This window comes from Leptopilina heterotoma, unplaced genomic scaffold (genome assembly GCF_015476425.1).
Source record: "Leptopilina heterotoma isolate Lh14 unplaced genomic scaffold, ASM1547642v1 Lhet_53, whole genome shotgun sequence".
NCBI lineage: Eukaryota > Metazoa > Arthropoda > Insecta > Hymenoptera > Figitidae > Leptopilina > Leptopilina heterotoma.
In genome coordinates this window covers 30,296-51,083 of record NW_025111115.1, presented here as the reverse complement: position 1 = coordinate 51,083, position 20,788 = coordinate 30,296, and the positions used below count along the sequence as shown (strand labels likewise).

At 27.3% G+C, this 20,788-nt stretch overlaps 3 protein-coding genes across 7 annotated transcripts in view; 2 read left to right on the top strand and 1 right to left on the bottom strand.

Annotated features, from left to right (window-relative positions):
• Positions 1-3,178, top strand: part of LOC122508230 (apolipophorins) — a 29,813-nt gene extending 26,635 nt beyond the window's left edge. The window contains exon 26 of the mRNA XM_043621452.1: positions 3,029-3,178. Within this exon, the coding sequence (XP_043477387.1) occupies positions 3,029-3,061 (33 nt within the window). The 3' untranslated portion in view covers positions 3,062-3,178. The remainder of the gene's footprint in view (positions 1-3,028) is intronic.
• A 137-nt stretch (positions 3,179-3,315) lies between these two features.
• LOC122508233 (MAM and LDL-receptor class A domain-containing protein 2-like) lies at positions 3,316-10,188 on the top strand. 4 transcript variants are annotated; one of them, XM_043621457.1, is made up of 10 exons: positions 3,316-3,988; positions 4,787-4,945; positions 5,303-5,467; positions 5,733-5,903; positions 7,305-7,413; positions 7,880-8,036; positions 8,113-8,236; positions 8,436-8,603; positions 8,745-8,945; positions 9,127-10,188. In XM_043621457.1, exons 1-10 carry the CDS (start codon positions 3,913-3,915, stop codon positions 9,384-9,386), a joined length of 1,590 nt encoding a protein of 529 aa, XP_043477392.1. In that variant the 5' UTR covers positions 3,316-3,912; the 3' UTR covers positions 9,387-10,188. The 4 variants fall into 4 exon arrangements, with proteins under 4 accessions (XP_043477392.1, XP_043477391.1, XP_043477393.1 ...); XM_043621456.1 differs by having other exon boundaries at positions 8,745-9,059; XM_043621458.1 differs by lacking the exon at positions 5,733-5,903 and having other exon boundaries at positions 8,745-9,059.
• Positions 10,189-10,689: 501 nt separating this feature from the next.
• On the bottom strand, positions 10,690-19,668 carry LOC122508232 (leukocyte elastase inhibitor B-like). 2 transcript variants are annotated; one of them, XM_043621455.1, is made up of 8 exons: positions 19,651-19,668; positions 19,138-19,423; positions 18,195-18,290; positions 16,067-16,143; positions 14,376-14,699; positions 12,706-12,962; positions 12,005-12,134; positions 10,690-11,750 (listed from the first exon to the last, which is right to left on the bottom strand). In XM_043621455.1, the coding sequence occupies exons 3-8, from the start codon at positions 18,286-18,288 to the stop codon at positions 10,821-10,823; spliced, it is 1,812 nt and encodes a 603-aa protein (XP_043477390.1). In that variant the 5' UTR covers positions 18,289-18,290; positions 19,138-19,423; positions 19,651-19,668; the 3' UTR covers positions 10,690-10,820. The 2 variants fall into 2 exon arrangements, with proteins under 2 accessions (XP_043477390.1, XP_043477389.1); XM_043621454.1 differs by lacking the exons at positions 19,138-19,423; positions 19,651-19,668 and adding an exon at positions 19,457-19,523.
• Between the last annotated feature and the right edge of the window lie 1,120 nt (positions 19,669-20,788).

The following is a 20,788-nucleotide window of genomic DNA, read 5'->3' as shown; positions in this document are numbered from 1 at the left end:
ATCCCAGCTTCGTAGGAATTTTTTCATTATTTCTCCACATTTTAGAAAAAATAAAATTAAACTTAAAATAAATTTAATACAATATTACTGAATTTTAACTTGGAAAATGTTATAAAAGATATGTTTATTTAAGATCTGAAGGAATGTAAAAAAGGACGTCCAAAAGACGTACTTTAGACGTCTTTTCTTATGTCTTTTAGACGTCTTTTGGACCAGACATAGAACGTCTTTCAATTGACTTTTCATAACGCAATCATAAAAATGGCGTTATTTGTCTCTCCGTAGGCCAATGTAAAGTCGTTATTCTTTTTAGTACGTAGTTACGAAAATACTGCGAATGACAGTTCAGTTCAAAAAAAAGAGCTTTGTTTGTGCTTGTTTGAGTATTTTTGTAACGCTCGAGTAGTTGCAATTCCGTCCAAGAAGAGGCGTGATTATGTTTTCGTTCAGTTAACTACATTTACCGTGTCTTACAGCAGCAGCAACAACAACACAGTATCTGTCAAATACTGAGAGTTTCTAACCTCCTTTTCGCGATCACTCGTGTGAAAAATTCTGTTTTTATTCTTTAATGATATTATTTTTATTAATACGTCAAAGTACACGACTAGGTACTAGGTCCGGTGGCTTGGGGTATTATAAAATGCGATTCTTTAAAATGTCGAATATTATTATTATTCTTTTGAGTTGGTTTTTTTGTAGTCGGGGGGCTTCGCCCCCCGAACCCCCTGACCGGGGCTCCGCCCCTGGACCCCGTCGGGGGGAGCCCCCCCGAGCCCCCCCGCGCGATCAGCTAGTAAGTACGCTTGACAGTGGTTCTGTGTTCCGAATCTTATGTATGCGTTTCTCAACATTCTTTTCAGTTATATATGTTTTTCAGTGTCAACGCCTTTTTATGATTTTGTTATGAAAAGTATCGTGCGCAACACGTGTGGCGCAATGTACTATTTTGATGACTCAAAGACATTGCCATCATTGTCCCCGAATCGTCCGCGGACAAAAAGGGACGTCTTTAAGACGTCCCTGTGCCCACTGGGGAGAGGCCCGTTTACTACAGTCGGGCCTCCGAACTGAACGCTTTCAAACTGTACGCTGTCGCCAAACTGTACGCTGGCTTTAGTTTTTAAGTGCTCCACAGTGTACGGTGGCGCTACTAAATTCAGTGCCGTATATTTGAAAATGTTGCCTTTTAAGGAAGAATCTGAGGGACAGTCAAATAAAAAGTTATTCCAATGTCATAATTTCGTAATTTAAAAAAACTAATTAAATTTTAAATTCGTCTTGTTGGAAAGGCGAAGAATTTAATTTTGAATATTTAAAACGATTAAAAGTTTCATTTGAATAAAAATTACAATTTTCTGTCAATAAGAATAAACATTTGTTAAATTGTAGGTTATGTTACTTAAATCATTCATTATTGACGACAAAATTATCATTTTTATTCAAATATATATTTAAAATTTTCAAAATTTAGAAAATTAAATTCCTTACGCTTTTACCAAAAGGAATTGAAAATTTAATTTGACTTTTTTTTAAAATACTAAATTATGACATTGTGGACTAACTTTTGTTCCGATTGTTTATCAAATTCTTCCTTAAAATTAAAAATTTTACTGATTTAATCAAATTATTTTCTTTTTCATAATTTGGATAAATCAGTGGACTTCTTTTAATTTTATGAGGCAATACATTTTGGTTAAAAATTGTTAATTTTTCTAACATTTATAATTTTAAGAATAGTATATATTTTTATGATTTCAATTAATTTTAAATCTAAAATTATGTATATTATAGTCCCAGACGATAAATGAGGAGCAAATTTTCAAAATTTGATAAATTCCTATTTTCTTATTATTTTGAGAAATCGAAATAAATGACTTTCCTGACATAACCACTCAGTTAATTTCAAACTAAAAAATTTGTAATATTTAATATTTGTAACAAAGTTTTTATATTTAATACGTTCTGTTTTTAATAAAACTTTCACATAATAAAGTAACTTTAAGGTTTTGGTAATTTGTTCTAATAACAAACATAAAAATTAAAAGTCAATTTGGTTATGTCAAAAAGTTTTTAAATTGAAAATTCGCTGTTAATAAATTTTTTTATGTTTATCTCGATTTAAAAAAAAATATATTTATCAACTTTTGAAAACTTGCTCCTTAAATATATAAGTGTACAGTCCTGAAAATTAAATAGTGGGGATGAGTTCGTCAGCGTACAGTTTGAAATCAAGTGGAGGGGTTATTTCTGGGGTACCGTATACAGTTCTGCGGCCAGACTGTATAACAATCAATAAAAAAAAAAAGTAAAAATCGATTTTTTCGACCCGTAGGTCCCTTTTAACTGTCCCTGTCACATAAATATGTGACCTGGTCTATGAAAAGAGACATTACATAAGAAAACAGCAGTTAGGGTGGAGTCCCATGACAGCGTTTTGCGTTGCGTCGTAATGGGAGAGAAAAAGACGCAAATATACGTTTGCTGCATTCTCTCTCATTACAACGCAACGCAAAACGCTGCCATGGGATTGCCATGGCAGACTGCCATTTGACAGCTGTCAACTTCTCTAAAAAGTGATCGTTTTTTATCAAAAAAAAAAAGACAGTAATAAGGTGTTTGAGGTCGCTGATTACGAATATGATATCAAATTTGAATTTTAACTGTTGACAGTTGTCAAAGAAACTGTCAACTTTTCTAAATAATAAAAAATTATCGTCTTTGTTATTTTAATTTGTATAATAGCAAAAAATCAGTTTTTTCGTATTTTTACTCTTGTTTCTTTTGACTTTAAAAAATTTTTTAAGAAACTTGTAATCAATTTATGACTTTTTAGTTTTTCACCATCTTAAAGAGCGTTTCAAACTCTATCTGAATCACCAAAAAAGTAAAAAATGATTTTTTGACACGTAAGGTACCTTTTCATAGACCAGGTCACATATCACATAAATTTATATATATTGAAAAGTGGATTTCAAGTATATAACTGCGTTTAACAGCGTAGTAAAAACGTATATGTATTTTGTAGAAGTCTAAAGGAGCAGTAGCAAAGGCTGGATAGGAGAGAATTGTCCATAACAACAGTAATATTAAGTCACATCTAAATTTTTAAATGTATTTGATAACATTAAAATATTTTAAAAGCATAAATAAATTGATACTTTTTCATTCTTTCTAATTATGAATAAAAGTTTCTATTATTGTAATATATTATATTGATTGCGCCTATATTATTTCAATACTAACACTAAATAAATTATATGACATGTAATATAATGTATAACTAATTACACAAAAGTGGAAATAATTCTGCTTCAATGTTTTGAGGCAATCTCCATTAATAGTGTAATATAAACACTGCTGTTTTAATCGCGCAGTAATATTGGTACTATTTTTACTTGAACAGAACGGTGAAATAAATAAATTTCAAATTGTTTTCTTTAGAATAAAAAAAACAAGATTGTCAAGCTATTATGTCCATATACAAAGATATACCTTATTTATTTGTCATATTAAGGTGGTATATTTCTTTTGAGTTCTTAGAGATTGTACGACAAAAGCAAAAAAAAAAAAAAAAAAAAAATAAAAATATTATTAAAGCATTTATTACCATAAACTATCATATCGAGTAACATCAGTATAAGAAAATTATTTCAAGGACTAATATTATTCAAAAATGATAAGAAAGAGGAAACAGATAATAACCAATGAAGTTGGGCGGAAGCAGTCTCTCCGCCTCTTTAATGCCGTCATCAACAAATTCAAAAAGTTAAAATATCTATCTGCAGTTAAACAAGAAGTCATTTTTATTTTCAAAATATATTTGTGCCTTTTAATATTTTTGTTGTATAATATTTCTAAAAACCTTTTAATACAGTGGAAAAGTGGAGCAATTATATTTTTCAAAATAATATGAAATATATAAATATTACTTTATTAATCGCATTATTGCAGTACTCTGTAAACGCAGTAGATGTATCAATTTCAAGTAAGTATAAAAAATGTTTCATTTAAAATTAATGAGATATTTTATACTACTTATAAAACATGGTTGTAAAAGCAGTCAGCTTACAATATGTAATGTAATTACATACCAAAGCAGCACTTGTAATATCTTGACATCACCTTAAAATGGATATTCTTATTCATAGTGATCTTAATATATTACTCTGTAATATTACAGAGTAATATCGATAACTCCTATAAATGAATAAACACATTATTCGCAAAGAGCATTTAGAAAATATAAAAATCAAGAAAACGCTAAAACAGAAAACATATACTTGATTAAAAAGACAACTTTTTTAAGGCTATATATATTACAATTTTAAAAATTGTTTCTTTATTTAAAGAGTAAACAAATTAAAAAAATATAAATTAATCAAATTGTTTGTTTATAGATAAATTAACTTTAAATCATAAAAATTCTTCATTTTACTTTTAATATTAACATTAAAAGGTTATTCGTCAATGTCATTCAGCAGACATTTTAATATCCCAGTAAGATTACTATAATATTAAGGAGGTTACAATTATCTATTTATTTATAATAAAAAGCAAATATTTAGTATGTCAAAATAATGACAAACAAAAATTTTTAATTTTCATAAACTTTACATTTTTTTATTTGAATAAACTGCCATACTTTGACATTACAATAGTGGATATACATTTTTTGACCCAACATTTAAAAAAAGTATAAAATAATATAAACGAAAAAAAAGACAACACCTATAATAGTTTAATATTATGAAAATCTGAAAATAGATATTTTCTACTATTTTAGATAAATGTTCACCAGTTCGTTTAAAAAATGGAAGAGTACGTACCAGAGGACGAGGAAAGATCATCAGATTTAGTTGTTATGAAGGATTTATACTTATTGGCAATAAGTACGCAACTTGTATTCGCGGAGAATGGGACATGCCCACACCTATATGTGTTAGTGAGTAGAAAAATTATGAAATAATGTATTTTATTAATTTGGGATATAGTTGTGTATGTGTTTTTAATTATTTATTATTACATATTTGTTGTAAGAGATTTTTTAATTTCTACTACCATGTTCCATAAATAGGTATATTATATAAATAATATTATGAATACGCATATTACATATCCTACAACACTCTAATTCATTTTTGAAATTTTATACTTTTTTATTTTAGAAATATGCTATTATCATGCAAAATAGTTGGATTAATGTTTTCGTCTAGATATAGAAAAATTATTGAACGATATTAAAAAAAATTCAGAAAATTATTATTTATATATGTATTATATTTTTGTATATCAATTTCAGATTCACAGTGCTCTGATCTTGCTAAACCAGAACATTCTCTCGTTGTTCCAAGATATGATGGTGCTATTCTTTTATATTTTTGCGAACCTGGATACAGATTAATCGGAACAACTGAAATATATTGCGATGGACGGCAATGGAATGGGTCAATACCTTATTGCCGAGGTATATAACAAAATTTTCTGCAAACTATTTTTCTCTAGTAATATAATAAAATATGAAATGAGCATATTATTTTTCTCAGTGAAGCGCCATATTAAATTTATGTCGTTTAGTCTTGCTTCAAATTAAGGGAATTTCAACAATTATGGCAAATATTATAATATAGTATAGTATATAATTTGTAAACGTCTATTAGTGATTAGTAAATTTTTTTTGATAGTGTATATGAAATATTCCAACTTTTTTAATATAAATAAAATATTATCAGATACCTCTGCAATTGCACCAACATCTTGTGACTTTGAGAAATCTGATCTCTGTTGGTGGGAACAAGATCCGAAACATGATTTCGATTGGAGAAGACATAATTTTGAAACACCAAGTGCCCATATAGGTACTGGTCCTACTTATGACCATACTTTAGGCCCAGGAAACGATGGTAATAATTGCAATTTTTATGCCAAGTTTAAAGAGTAACTTGTGTTGAATTATTTTATAAATTGAGCTTCCACAAATTACAATTAAATTGCAATCAACCTAATATAAAAAATTGGACAAGTGCGAGTTGTACTCGCACTGCAATGGCGGGTTCCGTACACAAATATTAAAACAATACTTGCAACATTTATCGGTAATTAGTAGAATTAAAATAAACAATTTTAAAAATATATTAAAATCATTTGATAAGAAGAAATAACTAAAAAAAATTAAAGTATTGTATATCTAATATTGTAAACAATAATAAGCAGAGAAACTATAATTTTGAAAATTTTGTTCCTCTGCTTATTATTGTTTACAATATTAGATATATATATATATATATATATATATATTTCAATATATTTTTTTAATTGTTTATTTTAATTCTACTAATTACCGATAAATGTTGCAAGTATTGTTTTAATATTTGTGTACGGAACCCGCCATTGCAGTGCGAGTACAACTCGCACTTGTCCAATTTTTTTTTATTTTTAGTTAAGAAATTAAAGTCAGAAAACAATCTCTCATTTATTCTCTTAAAATTTCACTCTTCTTTAAAATATTTAATGCCACGTGTTTAAACTAAAAAAAATTAAAAAAATTTTTTTTTTTTGAAAAAAAAATTAAAAAAAAAATTCTTTTTTAAAAAGTTTCTTAAATAAATTTTTTGTCGTCAGACTGTAATAATACACCAGGATACCAATTTCCAGCTCATTAGGTCAAATAATGTAAAAGTTAGGGAAAAAATTTTTTTTTTTAAATTTTTTAGTTTTTCCTTGACAACGCTATGGCCATCATTACATATCAAGTTCTCTATATTTTTCCTGTAATATTCGAGTAAAAATACACCAGCATGCAAAATTTCAGCTCTCCATGTCGAATATTTTAGAAGTTAAGGGGGGGGGGGAATGGTCACTTTTTATGCATTTTTGGCCAAAAATCTTGTTATTTCCTTGACAACGACATGCCCATCACGTCTAATCACATTCGCTATATTTTTCATGTAATCTACGAGTCAAAATACATATCTGGACCAAATTTGAGCTCTTTAGGTCAAATAGTTTAGCCGCTAGGGGGGGGGGGGACACGATTTGGCTACGGACAACAGAGTCTCACCAATAGGGTTCTGCCGATACACCGCGTAGGTGTACGGAACCCTAAAAATTGACGTGTTTTTTGACGAGTGCGAAAACACGTAAATATATTTATTGGAAGGGGGGGGGGGGGGGCTTAATTTCTACAAAGTCTAATATCTTTTGAATTCAGTTTACGATTATTCTATTTAAAATAAAATAAAATTTATTTGCTTAACATAATTATGGTTTCTTATGTAAAATATTTTCAATATATTTTATTTTAGGTCACTATTTATACATAGAAGCATCTGGCCGTCTTGTAAATGATACAGCTAGAATTATGTCACCTATATACAATTCATCACTAACTCGTTACGGATGCTTTTCCTTCTGGTAAGTATAGTAAATATATAATGATTACAAAATTCTACTTGTAAATACACTTGTTATAAATAAATAACACTTGTTAATATTCTCTAAAATTATGTTGGATGGTCAGCGCGAAAAGAGTATTTTCTATAAAAACATATATAAATGTAAAGATATTATGAGAGAGTGAGTTTTGTTTCTGATAAATTTAGGGGCGAAAAGCTCACTTTTGTTTTGCACAAAAATATATATATATATAATATGAGAGCTTTCTGAAGATTATAAGCGAATTTTCGAAATTTTATTTATAAATTTTAAATTATACGTGACCAATAAAGTGTGATAAGGTTTTATATAAAAAGTTAAATAAAAGAGAAATAAGTAATGGTCAAAACGTCTATTTAAAAAATGTTTTTCTTACATTTAACCATAATAGAAAGATCACTACATATATATATAGCATACATAAAAAAATAACTTTTGTTTACAGGTACCACATGTATGGAGATACAATAGGAGCTCTACGAGTTTACTTTAAACAAGAAACCGAATCTAAAGCAAAACTTATGTTTAACAAAGAAGGCAATCAAGGCAATCAATGGATCAATGAAGTTTTTCGTTTACCAGAAACAGATAACAATTTCCAGGTACAATTGCACATGGATGAATATTCTACATTTAAACTATATTATTATAAAAAAGACTTTCTTTTTATACTCATAGATTATAATAGAAGGAATAAGGGGCAGTAATTATGTGAGCGACATAGCGGTGGATGATGTTGCAATTTTACAAGAAAACGAATGTCAGCATAGGAATAATTCAATTAATATGACTTCTGATGATGGTTAGTAATATTGGAGACATTTTTAGTGAAAGTAATAATAATAAATTTATTCGCATTATTTTATTGAAATTCATTATTTCTAAAAATCTAAAGATTAAATTAAAAAAAATTTCTCCAAAAAACGTACAGACATAATATTATGTATTAGTTAATTTATCATAACAAAAACAAAATTTACTAACATTATTGTTAATTTTAGATCAAATTGAAATTCAAAATGCAGCACAAAGTTGTCGTGGAAGATGTGTATATGACAACAACCTACTTAACAATAATTCATTCCCTGGAGTTTACTCTTGTCGCTGTACATTAGATTGTGCAGAGAATTCAACTTGCTGTCCAGATTATGCAGAATATTGCATTTTAGGTGGTTTTATCAATTTTTATATTGAATTAACATATTTAATGTTATGGTCAATGATGACGTTTTAATTTACCAGAATTTAATTAAAATTAATTGTTAAAAATTGTTCACAATAACATATTTTTGATAACCATCATTTCGCAGATACTTTTAGTGAAACAGTTAATGTTGCTGATAGTACTACTATACTGTCTTTCGAGTCGACTAATGCACAAGGAAAAGATGATGATGATGATGATATTCATAATAGAACAATCAACTTTTTTTCAACTAAAACATTTAAAACACCATCAACTGTAACTATTTCAACAACAACATTATTCAAATTTACAACAGAAAAAATAGGTACAATGGAAAATTCTTTTGTGACAAAAAAATACAATACAATTGAGTTTTTACCTATAACAATAAGTGCTGACAACGTTAATACTTTAAAAATTGAAACAGGCTATCAAAAAAGTATGTATATTTATTATTTCAAAAGATATGGATAATAAATTATTTTTTAATTATTTTTATTTTCCAGATGCTTCTGCAACAAAATTTTTCCAAAATATAGATTCTACAACAAACCAGTTACCTGGAATAATCGGTGCAATAATTGGAATTGTTGCTGGTGTCAGCATGTCTGTCATATTTATATTATTTATTTATAAAAAACGGCAGTCATATAAAAGGGGAAAAAATGGTTCTACTTTATCTGAAGATAGCGAAGTTAGATTTTTAACATCAGATGAGATTTTAGATTTTAATATTGCAAAGCCAAACGATTACAATGAAATGTAATAGTCTTTAATACAGAAAATATTTATATACAAATTCAACACTCTCTTATTTCAAACATACGATTTCAAATACACTGAGAAAAAAGCAGAATAGTTGTGTGGTAGCCATTTTTTACAAAATTATTGTTGGTTAATAAACTATGATGCTGCTAACTTATTGGTTGATGTTACCATTTTTTTTATTAATGTAAACTTGACAATTTTATTAATTTATTCAGCTACTTTTTTGTTGGTCCATACCTATTTTAATTAGTAACATTATACCAACTATAAATATTAATAGTAAGTAATAAAAATTGGCAGCTCCGTTGTTACTAACTAAATAGTAGTCACAACTATTATTCATTTCTCTCAGAGTGTAGTAAAAACTTTTTCATCAAAGATTTTTAGTAATGACGCAACTAATAAAGATTAGCTTATTGCTGCAAAATTGACTAATAAGAAATGTATACAAGTTTTTCTCAGCTATATTGCGTAATGGAAGTAAGCCAGTTTTATATCAATAAATTTATAAATGTTTATTTTTGAATCAGAATTAACAACAAAAGAATGTCAATGAAAATTTATAATGATTGGACTTTTTTGTTAATTCGCAGTGTCAACACCCAAACGTCAGAGAAAATGTTGAAAATAACCATTAACAAAAGAATTTTTTTTAGGTTTAGGTTATATTTTACTTGAATCGTTTTTTAATGATGGAAAATAATTCGGCTTATATATTTACAATGTTCTAATAAATGAAGAAATATAAGCTTAGATTTAAGCAAAAAATATAACCTAAAAATACACTTACCTTTACTTTGTTCTCATATTGCTTGAAGGATTAATCCTTATAATTCGTTATTCGCGTCTAATTTCCGTGTTCAATGAAACGTACGCATGTAATGTAAAGTGCGAATGGGACCAATTGTCAGTGATTCTCAATAAATTTACCCCAACAATAAGTTGCCGTTGTCCCATATTAGAGTGACAGAGAAAACGTTCTGATGATTTGATTAATGCGAAAATAGAAATATATATATGGCCGCGCCGGCCGGCTTCTTTAAATATTCAGTGAAAAGAATAATCGAGTATGAACAACTGCAGAGAGATCGTTCTTTACACACGTCGTAGAATAATAACAGACAATGTAAGAAGAACGCGCTGAAATTAATGCATCGACATTAAAAATTTTACATTTCACCATCGCAGCGTGCGGGCAAGTTCACCACTGTTTTATTTCTTGACTTGCGATCTCTCTTTGTAACGAGCGCCGATTCAACTTGGAAAGTTATGATTCTAATTAGTAATAAAAAACCTTGATATAATTTCTAAAAAAATTTAATATTGATTTTAAAATAATTTTAATTTTAAATTACATTAATTTTCTTATCTTAAACTTAATCAACTTTGAGTAAAGAGAATAACAAAAGTAATTTTTTAAAAACAATTCAAATTAATAGTTTGGTGTTGGTGAATTAACTGTTCCCCAAAACCATATTAGTTTACTAAAATCATGCCTTATGAAGAATAGAAAAGGTCGATTGGCAATGAAATAGTTTTGACTGCCAGTTCTTTCTAATGCTACAGCAGTAGCAGCTGCAGCTTCAGTTCCTTTTTCATTTATATTAATTTCCACTCTGTGTAAAATGTCCTCTGCATATAATTTAGGGTTTTTAATTGTTTTACTATTTCTTAGCGAATCTATCCCAAAACTTGGTAAATTTTGTGTGTTTAGAAAATTGAGGAAATCTTGGTCAATTGGCCTATTTTGTCTTTTTGCTCTCTTTTTTTTCTTTTCCTTCTGCTGCTGCTGCTGCTGCTGCTGCTGCTGTTGGTAAATAATGTTTCCTTTATCCACTCCAGATTCCAGATTTGCAGCTCTACGATTCCTTTTTATATTATATCCATTCTCCCATTGTTCTACAGTGTAACCTCTAAGTTTATCTTCATACCTGAAGTAGTGTTTTCTTCTGTTGTTGCCATTATTACTTGGTGTTTTATTGTCTTCAGTATTAATCCTAGGAGGAAAGTAGAATCCATCTTGAGGTTTTGGCAATTGTAAATTTATTTCATCACCGTTGTTGTTGTTGTTGTTGTTGTTGTTGTTCTTTGTTGTTGAATATGAAGAAGAATCGTTTAACCCCGGAGAAAGTAGACTTAAATCGGCCTTTGTCGGATCAAATAAAGTAATTAAACCTAAAGACTGAAAGGCATGTTTTAAACTCAATCTACTTGATAGTTTCATTTTAGGAAATCCAACAATGCAAGTTTGATTTTTTACATTATTAATTAAATTCTCAAGTATGTTTGGGTTTAAATTTCTTTTAAATTCTTTTAAAGCGTTGGCTCCAACTTTATTCGGAAGTAGAACATACATAGACACCTGTATAAAAATAATTAAAATGTACTACACGTTTATACTACTTACATTGAAAATTTCACTAATTTCATAAAAAAAAAAAAAAAACTTTAAAGACGAATTTAGACCGCGCGGTCTAAAAAAGATAAGTAAAAAAAAAAAAAAAATATAGGTCTGACCCTTTACGGCGATCCTAATCTTTTATAGGATCTATACATTATAACATAACAACATTATAGGATCATTGTTTCACAAATAGTTACTATTAATCTTCATACCTTCAATCCTTTATATGGCAAACCCAGTATTTTTACTCCCAATGCTTTATCTTCATAAAATGGGAAATCAGCCCCGTTATACATCATGTCCACTGTTACAGTTTCACCAGGCTCGATGGTAAATGGCTTTCTAATACAAATATCACAAAATAAATATAAATTAACTGTCCTACACAGCAGAAACTTGAAAAGCAAAAGAAAATGTTTTTTCTTTTAATTTAATCATTATAATCATTATTCAAAATAAAAATTATAGTTTTTATTAGTGTCGTATGAATGAAAGCATATGATTATCTCATAATAATTGAGAAATTTCAAGTTATGCAACAACATTTTCATATAAAAATAATGTTAAAAAATGGATAACAATATATAATGAAGCGCAGTTATTATTGTTGGAACAAAACAGCCAAATTCATTATAGCATTTTAAATAATATAATATATAATATCACTTTATAATTTATATACTTGAAAAATTTGGTGTAGATTAATATTTAAATTTTAATACCAAAGATGAAAAGGAATTTTTTTCTCTTGGTATTTTCTCAAAACTATATTGTAAAGATTTTCGAAAACTTGTAATGCTACTAAATCAACGTGAAATTTTTTAAAATTATAATTTTTATTTGTGTGTGTGCACCTAATATAATTATAAAATTTAAATGAATTTCTTTTACAAATTTTTAAAATAGTACCAACCTCATTGTTGCCGAGTCTATAAAGTATTGATCCCATTCTCCATTAAAATATAAAGCTGATGCAAGAATGACATCAGTTTCTGGATTTGGTACAGATGATAAAATTGTTGAAATTTTTCCATTGGTTCTATTATGTACCCAGTTATTTACTGTTTCTCTAGATTCCTCACCATGGTTATGAAAATCCACATTTATAATTTCACTCTTGTATACTTTTTTATTAATTGCGCTAAATTCAGACCTAATTGGATATCCTTCCTAACGAAATAAATTAATTTTTTTTTTTGTAAATAAACTAAAATGTTACTATAGCCAACATTTGTTTTATAAGAAATTTCTCTACTTTGCCTCACTTGAAATTTGGGGGGGGGGGGGATTGTGCTAAAAATGGGCCCATGCTTAAAAGTCTTAATAGGGCAAAGTAGGGCAATTTCTACACGAGAACTAATTAAATAAATGTATTAATAAAGATTCTATAGTTGAATCGCAACTAATAAAACAAGTTTTCTTATAAAAAATGTAAACCCAACAAATCTTTTTTTTAGTGAATGCGTATACATTTCCATAAATATATAGGGGAGAGTCTCCGCAGTTGTGAGACGGGTTTTATTTTTGACCCGTAAATAATTGTAAACGGATAAACGAAATTGTAAATAAAAAATACACCGTTCGAAAGGTATAACAGAAATACGCAACTTTTATTAAAAGAAAGTATAGTGTTTCGATGAACTCGAAAAATTTTACGATACATTTTCCGAGCACATCGCTTTTTTCAAAAAAAAAAAAAAAATGTCTCCAGTTGTGAGACACTCATTAAAAATTGCTAAAATTTAACAAGTTTGACATAAAACGTTATATGTTTAGTAGAAATAATTAAATATATTAATAATATATATTATTATATACTAAATAATAATATTTATTCGCCAAAATATTACTATCAAATAAACACAATTAAATAGCTTCAACAATAAGAGCATTAAAATTGATTTCTTCTGAATCAATTGACTTTTTTCCACTTGACATGCTTGCAAAAATACTAGAAAAAAAAAAATGAAAACAACATTTAAATAGTATGCCTGCAAAGTCGTATTTTTTATGCTGCCCAGATGGGTGCGTTGACGCACTGTCTCACAACTGCGGTGATATGCTGTGTCTCACACCCAGAAATTGGCGCTATTTTGAAAAAGGAAAATTAAATTATTTTCAACCGTAGATTATTGGAACAATGCAATATTGCATCACAAAATATAAGGAAAACACTAAAAGAAAATGCATTACATTTACCTTTTCCAATTAATTAACTATTGGAAAAAAAGTACTTTGCATTTATTGAAAAAGACGCTTTTTAGTCGATTATCACACACACACACACACACAGTGTTGGTATTTAACAAAAACGCAGTTTATATATCCGCATCGGCGTACACGAAAAAGTTGGCTCATATAAAAAAAAATGTTTTTATATAAACCAATCGGCTTTTTAATATTGCATGTTCAAAAAAATTGACTGTCTCACAACTGGAGACTCTCCCCTATTAAATAAAAAAGAAATCTCAAAATTTTATTGTTCTCTCCCTTATACATTATACTATTAAAATACAAAAGTACAAATCTTTTAATTCATAATCATAATAATTTTTGAAATTACATAATGAAATGATGTTTTACCTGAATAAAAATACCATTTGCATAAGTGGCTTGAGGTCCAAAGCCGTTCTTATTCGTATCAACCATACCAATTAAAAGACCAAACATCTCATGAACTACTTCCGAGTGTCTAGAAACATCTACACCTGATTCTAGACCAAGAATTTTAGCAACCTCATCGAAAGTATTTCCTCCTGATGCTAAAAGGACAATTGCCATTGTTCCTGCTAAACTAAGTGGAGAAAAAACTATATTCTCTTTTTTTTTATTTAAGTCATTTTTATAAATTGCATCGTCCATATCCAAGGCAAACTTGGTTATGCCTTTTGAAATAATATTTGTAACCTGAAATAAAAAAAAAGTTTATTGAAATTTTGTTTACCATTTTTAAAACGAGTTTATAGAATATTATAACATTATTCCAGTACTCAAACAGTGAAAAATACTGAGGCAATATATTCTTGAGTAATATAAAATTATTAATAGATATTAAGCGAAAATTACGTTAAATTGAAATATTTTTATCTAAATCACAAAACATGAATAACATAATTATTTAGAGCTAGTGAAGCTCAAAGTATGAAAATAAAAAAATGTATAGTGTAGAGGAGAACGGGGCAAGGCAGCCAAGATTTTACATTTTGGTTAGCGAAGCAGTTATTTAAATAAGTTTTTTCAATTTTAATATCGAGTTAGAAAGCTTGTCTTATATTGGCTACAAAATCGCCATAGAACATTTTGACGTAGGTTGCACTTGAAAATTTCTACAATCCTTTTCCCAAAGGACCACATTTTGGCATATATTTGAAAAAACGTGGGGTGAGGCGGACGACTGTTTTAATAGTTAAAAAAGACATAACTTAAAGTTAAAATTAGTAAAGCATATAACAAGGTAGTTGTCCTTAATTTACTTTTATTTTGTTAGTAAACTTTAAAAATTTACATTTAAATAATATTATAATAATAAAATTAATTAAATTCAATTTAACATTTTAAGGAAATATAAATTTGTTATTCTTAAAAAATGGTTTATAAAATTCAATTTTAAGTTTAAAATGTATTGGAGCAGGAAAAAAAGAGAAAACATTTAGAAGAACCATAATAAAATAATCATAACACAAAAAGACGAAAAATTTAGTGTTGGCTGCGCCTAACCCCACGAGTACTTTTTTAAGAAAACATCCACAAAACCCGTAATATTAAAAATATCGCAATTCCATTAACACTGAATTTTATTCGTGTAACTCTATTAACTAAAATCACCAAAATAACTCTTTGAAAAGTTACGCATCCAAAAAGTCTGTTTTCATAAAATGTATGTAATTGCTAAACTGCTGCAGCAATAATGCCCATCTGATGTTAGCAACTAATAAAGTAAACTACCATAATGCAGTCTACATATTATTATTAATAGCGCACGATTTAAAAAAAATTATACAGAAATAAGAAGCAATTGGCTGCCTCACCCCGTTCTCCTCTACTTTATATAAATAAGTAATGTTTTACTATATAATATAAATCTATTAAATAAAGTTAAAACTTGTTTCTTTGTGGTTATTATAGTAACTTGTGTCGCTTAAAACGAATTTATAGTGTTGCAGTCAATTTCTATAAATTTTTTATTTTTTAGGATAAAAAAATCATTTTGCAAAGTTATCGAAATAAAACTGTGCAACATATTTGATAATAAATATATGTTTTTCAAAACTTACATGGTCACTCCAGTGTTGAGGAAAAATATCATGTAATGTTGGTGCTTTTTTTTCAGGCAAAGTATCAAATTGACCTCCTACGAAAAATAAAATTATAATATAATTAAAATTTTAACGATGTAGAGTTTTTAAAGAGTAAATAATTATGTATATAGACAAAATTATGAATATCGCTCTATAATAATTTATGTCTAAATATATGGGGAAGTGGGGCGAATAGGCGCAGCGGTTTACATTTATCGATGTATATTTTTTAAATTACGCAATTAATTTATGATGCGGTCTTTGTTTTTCATTATTCTAAAACTATAATCAACAAGAAATTTTAATAGTTGCTATTTAGTATATTATAATTATAAATACATTATTTAATGAAATTTAAAAACAATGCAAAAAATGCCTTTGCCCCACACGCTGGGGCAGCGACGTTTTCGCTTATATATTTCTAAAAGAAAGCATTTATAAGCCTTAAAAAAATTAACAAGTGATATTTATTAGTATAATATTTACGGAACATGAGGTTAACAATGTATTATTAAAAGAATTAAACTATTTAAAGAAAAAATAAAAATTTTTAGTGATTTTAACCTTTCATATTGTGAATTAATAAATAGAAAATTTGAATATTCAATTGTTTTTAACCAAATTATTTTCAATATTGCCTTTGTCCCACATAAAAAACTTTTTTTTTTTATTTTAAATTTCAAATATTTAAATACAAAATTAAACTAAAACACCACCCCACAGTTGCGTGTAGAGAAATATTTAATTTATTTACATGCTATGTTTTTAAAAAAATTAAATACTTAAATTTATGTTTTAAAAAATAAGCGTTTGTACAGTAAAATTATCATTTTATTTTTGCAAAACAATTTTTTTGTTATATTTCTTAAAATATTTGATATTTTAGGTTTTTCTTTTTTTAATGAATTGGTCTGATTGCATTGAAACTAAATTTTTAATACCAATTGGAATAGACAGAAAATAAAGGAGATATTTTAAAAAACGTTTTTGCCGCACTCTCCCCTACATAATTATTTATAATTTTCTACGCAGCATGAGATTTTTCTATATAAGCCCGACTTGAGTTTGCAGTCAAATTAATATAGGGGAGACCGGGGCGTAATGGCTCAGGGGCGTAATGAATAGTTTCAATTTATTCAAAAGTAATATGTCATAGTAATTTCGGTCTCCTCTCAGAATAATGTACTTGGTGTACTGTAAGTTCTTACCAAGTTTCATTGTTATTCATTTATATTATTGTTGAAAATATGTTAGAAAAAGTGGTGGTTTTGACGCTTGAAAGTAAATTTTTAAAGTCTTTAATTTTTTGTTATATCAATTTTCAAAAATAGTTGTAAAAAATGTTTGAAAATCAAGTTTTCAGCTTGGAACATTTTTGTTTTTAAGGAACAATTGACAATTTTTGTCTAATGCTTATGGTATTGATATAAAAATTAACAAAATATTCAACAAACACCTCCGGGGCGTAATGGATCACTTTGCCCGGGGCTTATTGGCTACTCATCGTTTATTCTACTAAGAAAAACCAATCATTTTTAAAATTTTATAATAAAATAATCCCGTCAAGTTTAATTTCTTGTAGGTAATTTATGTATTAATAAAAGTACAAATGATAGCATTTTATTATAAAAAAAATTGGAGAATAGAAATTTTAAATAAATTTAGTCGAGATAAATACACCTTAATAAAATTTGATTATTTCACGAAAATGTTCAAGTTTAAGATAAATATGTTTCATTTTCAATATTGTTTATTATAAATATATACAGTAGAAACCAAAATTGTGAATAGTATTTCATGTTTTAAATTATATATAATTTTATTCCTGATACGCCCCGGCACAGAGCGTATAATGACTCACCTTGCGCATTTTTCCAAAAAAAAATTGTTCTAGAAAAAAAGTATCTACTTGGTTATATTAGGACATATTTTTTTTAATTGAAAGCTGCGAGATACTGAGGTAAGTTTTCCATGTTGAAAAATTTTAATTAATGCAAGAATGACAAAGTTAAATGACATTAATGACAAAAATTGAAAAGTGAGCCATTACGCCCCGGTCTCTCCTATTTAATTTTGAAATGATTAAATACAATTATTTCCCTACCTGATTTGGAAATTTTATCATACTGATCTGGATATATTAAAATTTCAGCCTTGCTGAAAATCACGGCAGAGCAAACTATAAGAAATTGTTTCATACCTAAAAAAAATATAAAACTATAATTAAATTTGTTAAATTTAACAATTATAAAAAAGAATATTGGAACAACGCGCTCTAATCGCGACAAAAGAGACTATATATGCTGTATCAATATAAGAATAGATGTAACAACTACACTTTGGACAGTCACCTACTGCCGCTTAACGCACTGAGAAAGACGGACGCCTCTACCAACAAAAAATAGCGCAGGATCTACAATTATTTGTGAATCCATATTATTAAAATTAATTTCAATAAGGGGTGAGAAAAATTTTCATATGATGGTATATCTAAGGAATAGTCCAGTTTCTTTATAAAGTCCTTTACATAGACATATAATAAAGTCCTATAGGCAAATTGTATAATAAAAACTTGTGTCAAACAAAAATATATAAATTAATAATTTTATTATTGTTGCAATTTTTATTCAATAAATATAGAGAATTGTAATATGATGTTTGTCATGAATTAATTTTACAAAAGTTTGTTTACTATTGCGATTATTGTAAACTAAATCTGAAAACTTTTTGCCTTTTTGTTGAAATAAAAAATATACACCAATTTTTCTCATCACCTTTTTTTTAAAAATACAATTTGTTACACAATTTTTACCATTTTTAAAGAAATTTATCAAAAATATTTTTAATTTAAATTAAACATTGTACTAAATTGAATAAGAATGCAGAATCCATGTTTCTAAAGTATCAAGGTTAAAAATCTACTTTTGACGGTCGAGGAAATGGTAAACGATGTAGTATAAATATTCAATTCATTCTCAAAAGAAGTTTCAAAAACACCAAGTTATACCAAGATGAAAAATTTATTTAAATTATAACAATGTACTTACTCTGTAGTTTTTTAGCCAAAGATCTTCTATGTAATGAACTCACTATATTAACAAATAACTACAAAAAAAGAAAAAAAAAAAAAAGATTTGCCCCTCCAGTACTAACATTACTATCTTTCCTACTCGTTGATTTTCTCCATCTCTTTCTCTCTTGGTGAGTATTATTACATTGAGAACCTGCATACATACATACATACATACATACATACATATAAGATGATATAGTATAGTATGAATGCGTTCTTCACCAAGGTTTTAACATAATGAATCAGCGTATTCAATTTAACTGTAAAAAATATTTTAACAAATTATTACTCACCAATAGAAATTACATCTTTTATGTAAAAATAAAAACTAATTCTTGAAAGCATAATATTTGTCACAAAGTTTGAAATACTACATTTGGTAAATTCGCAAATGCAAAAGAATTTTTATTTATTAAAGTATATATACTCTTTGTTTTATATGAACATGATTTCACACGTCAATTGGGATTCCCCAGCATATACTTACAACAATATTACAAACATATAACTTTGATGACATCCAATGATATTAAATGGATATAGTTTATTTCATCTATAATGTCAATGCTGTTTTTTAGATGATAAGTATTTATTTCAGAACGACGTACCTCAAAAAATGTATAAATGGCCAAATCCATCTTACTGATATTTAAGATGCTTTATACGTTTTATCAGTGATGAAGATATTAATTCTTCCATCTTGGAAAAGTAAGATATTTTTGTAAGTTCTTTAAAGTATCTTAAATTAAGATGTTTTTGTGTTGCAATAAGATAATGTTTAGCGATATTAAGTTACTTTTGAGAATCGTAAGATGCGCCATAAGTGTAAGTTACTAAAAACTAAAAGTGCGATGTTTTCCATAAAAGAGCCCATTAGAGTTAACCTGAAAACTTTTTGCCCCAAAAATACCATAGAAAATGTGTACAAAGATACTTTTTAACATCTCAAAATTAAGATGTTTCAAGTAGTAACTAAAAAGTGTCGCTATACCAAAACATCTTAAATTAAGATACTTCTTTTTTCAGTGTATACAACTTTTAAACTTTTCAAATTTTTCGTATCTAATTTTATTACTCTTTAAGCTTCTTAAAAAAAAAAAAAAAATTGAAAACTAAATTTTTCATTTTTCACCATATAATTATTTATAATGGTAATATACCGCTTTTTTGACTTTATAAAAGTTTCATCAAGTATAAAAAAAAAAAAAAAAATCAATTAATTAAGAATAAAAACTTTTATAATTCTTTTGGTTATATAAATTGTTTGATTAAAAATCCAAAATAATATTTATTTATAACGTGACTATGTACTATTTATTATATGTTTATAAACTTTTTGTTAAATTTAAAAATATTAATTGTATTATTGAACAATAATACAGCGTTTTAAGTCGGTTATTATTGTTCAATAATAAAAATATTTATAAAGATTTATGATTAATCTAGAAAAAAAATTATAATTTTTTTATTGGAATTAAATGACTCATAATTTATTATTGTACAAAATTATGGCCTTGATTATGGCTATGTGCGATTCTTAAATTTAAAAAATTTATATGACTAAAAACAATACGCATTTTTTCCATTTTGATAGTTGTTATTAGTATAAATTACTAAAAAATGTT

Bases quoted from the DNA above. Each gene is read 5' to 3' on its own strand.
- LOC122508233 (XM_043621456.1), top strand. From the start codon at position 3,913: ATGAAATATATAAATATTACTTTATTAATCGCATTATTGCAGTACTCT. The intron at 3,989-4,786 runs GTAAGTATAAAA...CTACTATTTTAG, and splicing joins AGTAGATGTATCAATTTCAA to ATAAATGTTCACCAGTTCGT. The intron at 8,237-8,435 runs GTTAGTAATATT...TGTTAATTTTAG, and splicing joins TAATATGACTTCTGATGATG to ATCAAATTGAAATTCAAAAT.
- LOC122508232 (XM_043621454.1), bottom strand. From the start codon at position 19,508: ATGCTTTCAAGAATTAGTTTTTATTTTTACATAAAAGATGTAATTTCT. The intron at 18,291-19,456 runs GTGAGTAATAAT...TATTTTTTTTAG, and splicing joins AAAAGATGTAATTTCTATTG to GTATGAAACAATTTCTTATA. The intron at 11,751-12,004 runs GTATGAAGATTA...ATTTTTATACAG, and splicing joins TGCCATATAAAGGATTGAAG to GTGTCTATGTATGTTCTACT.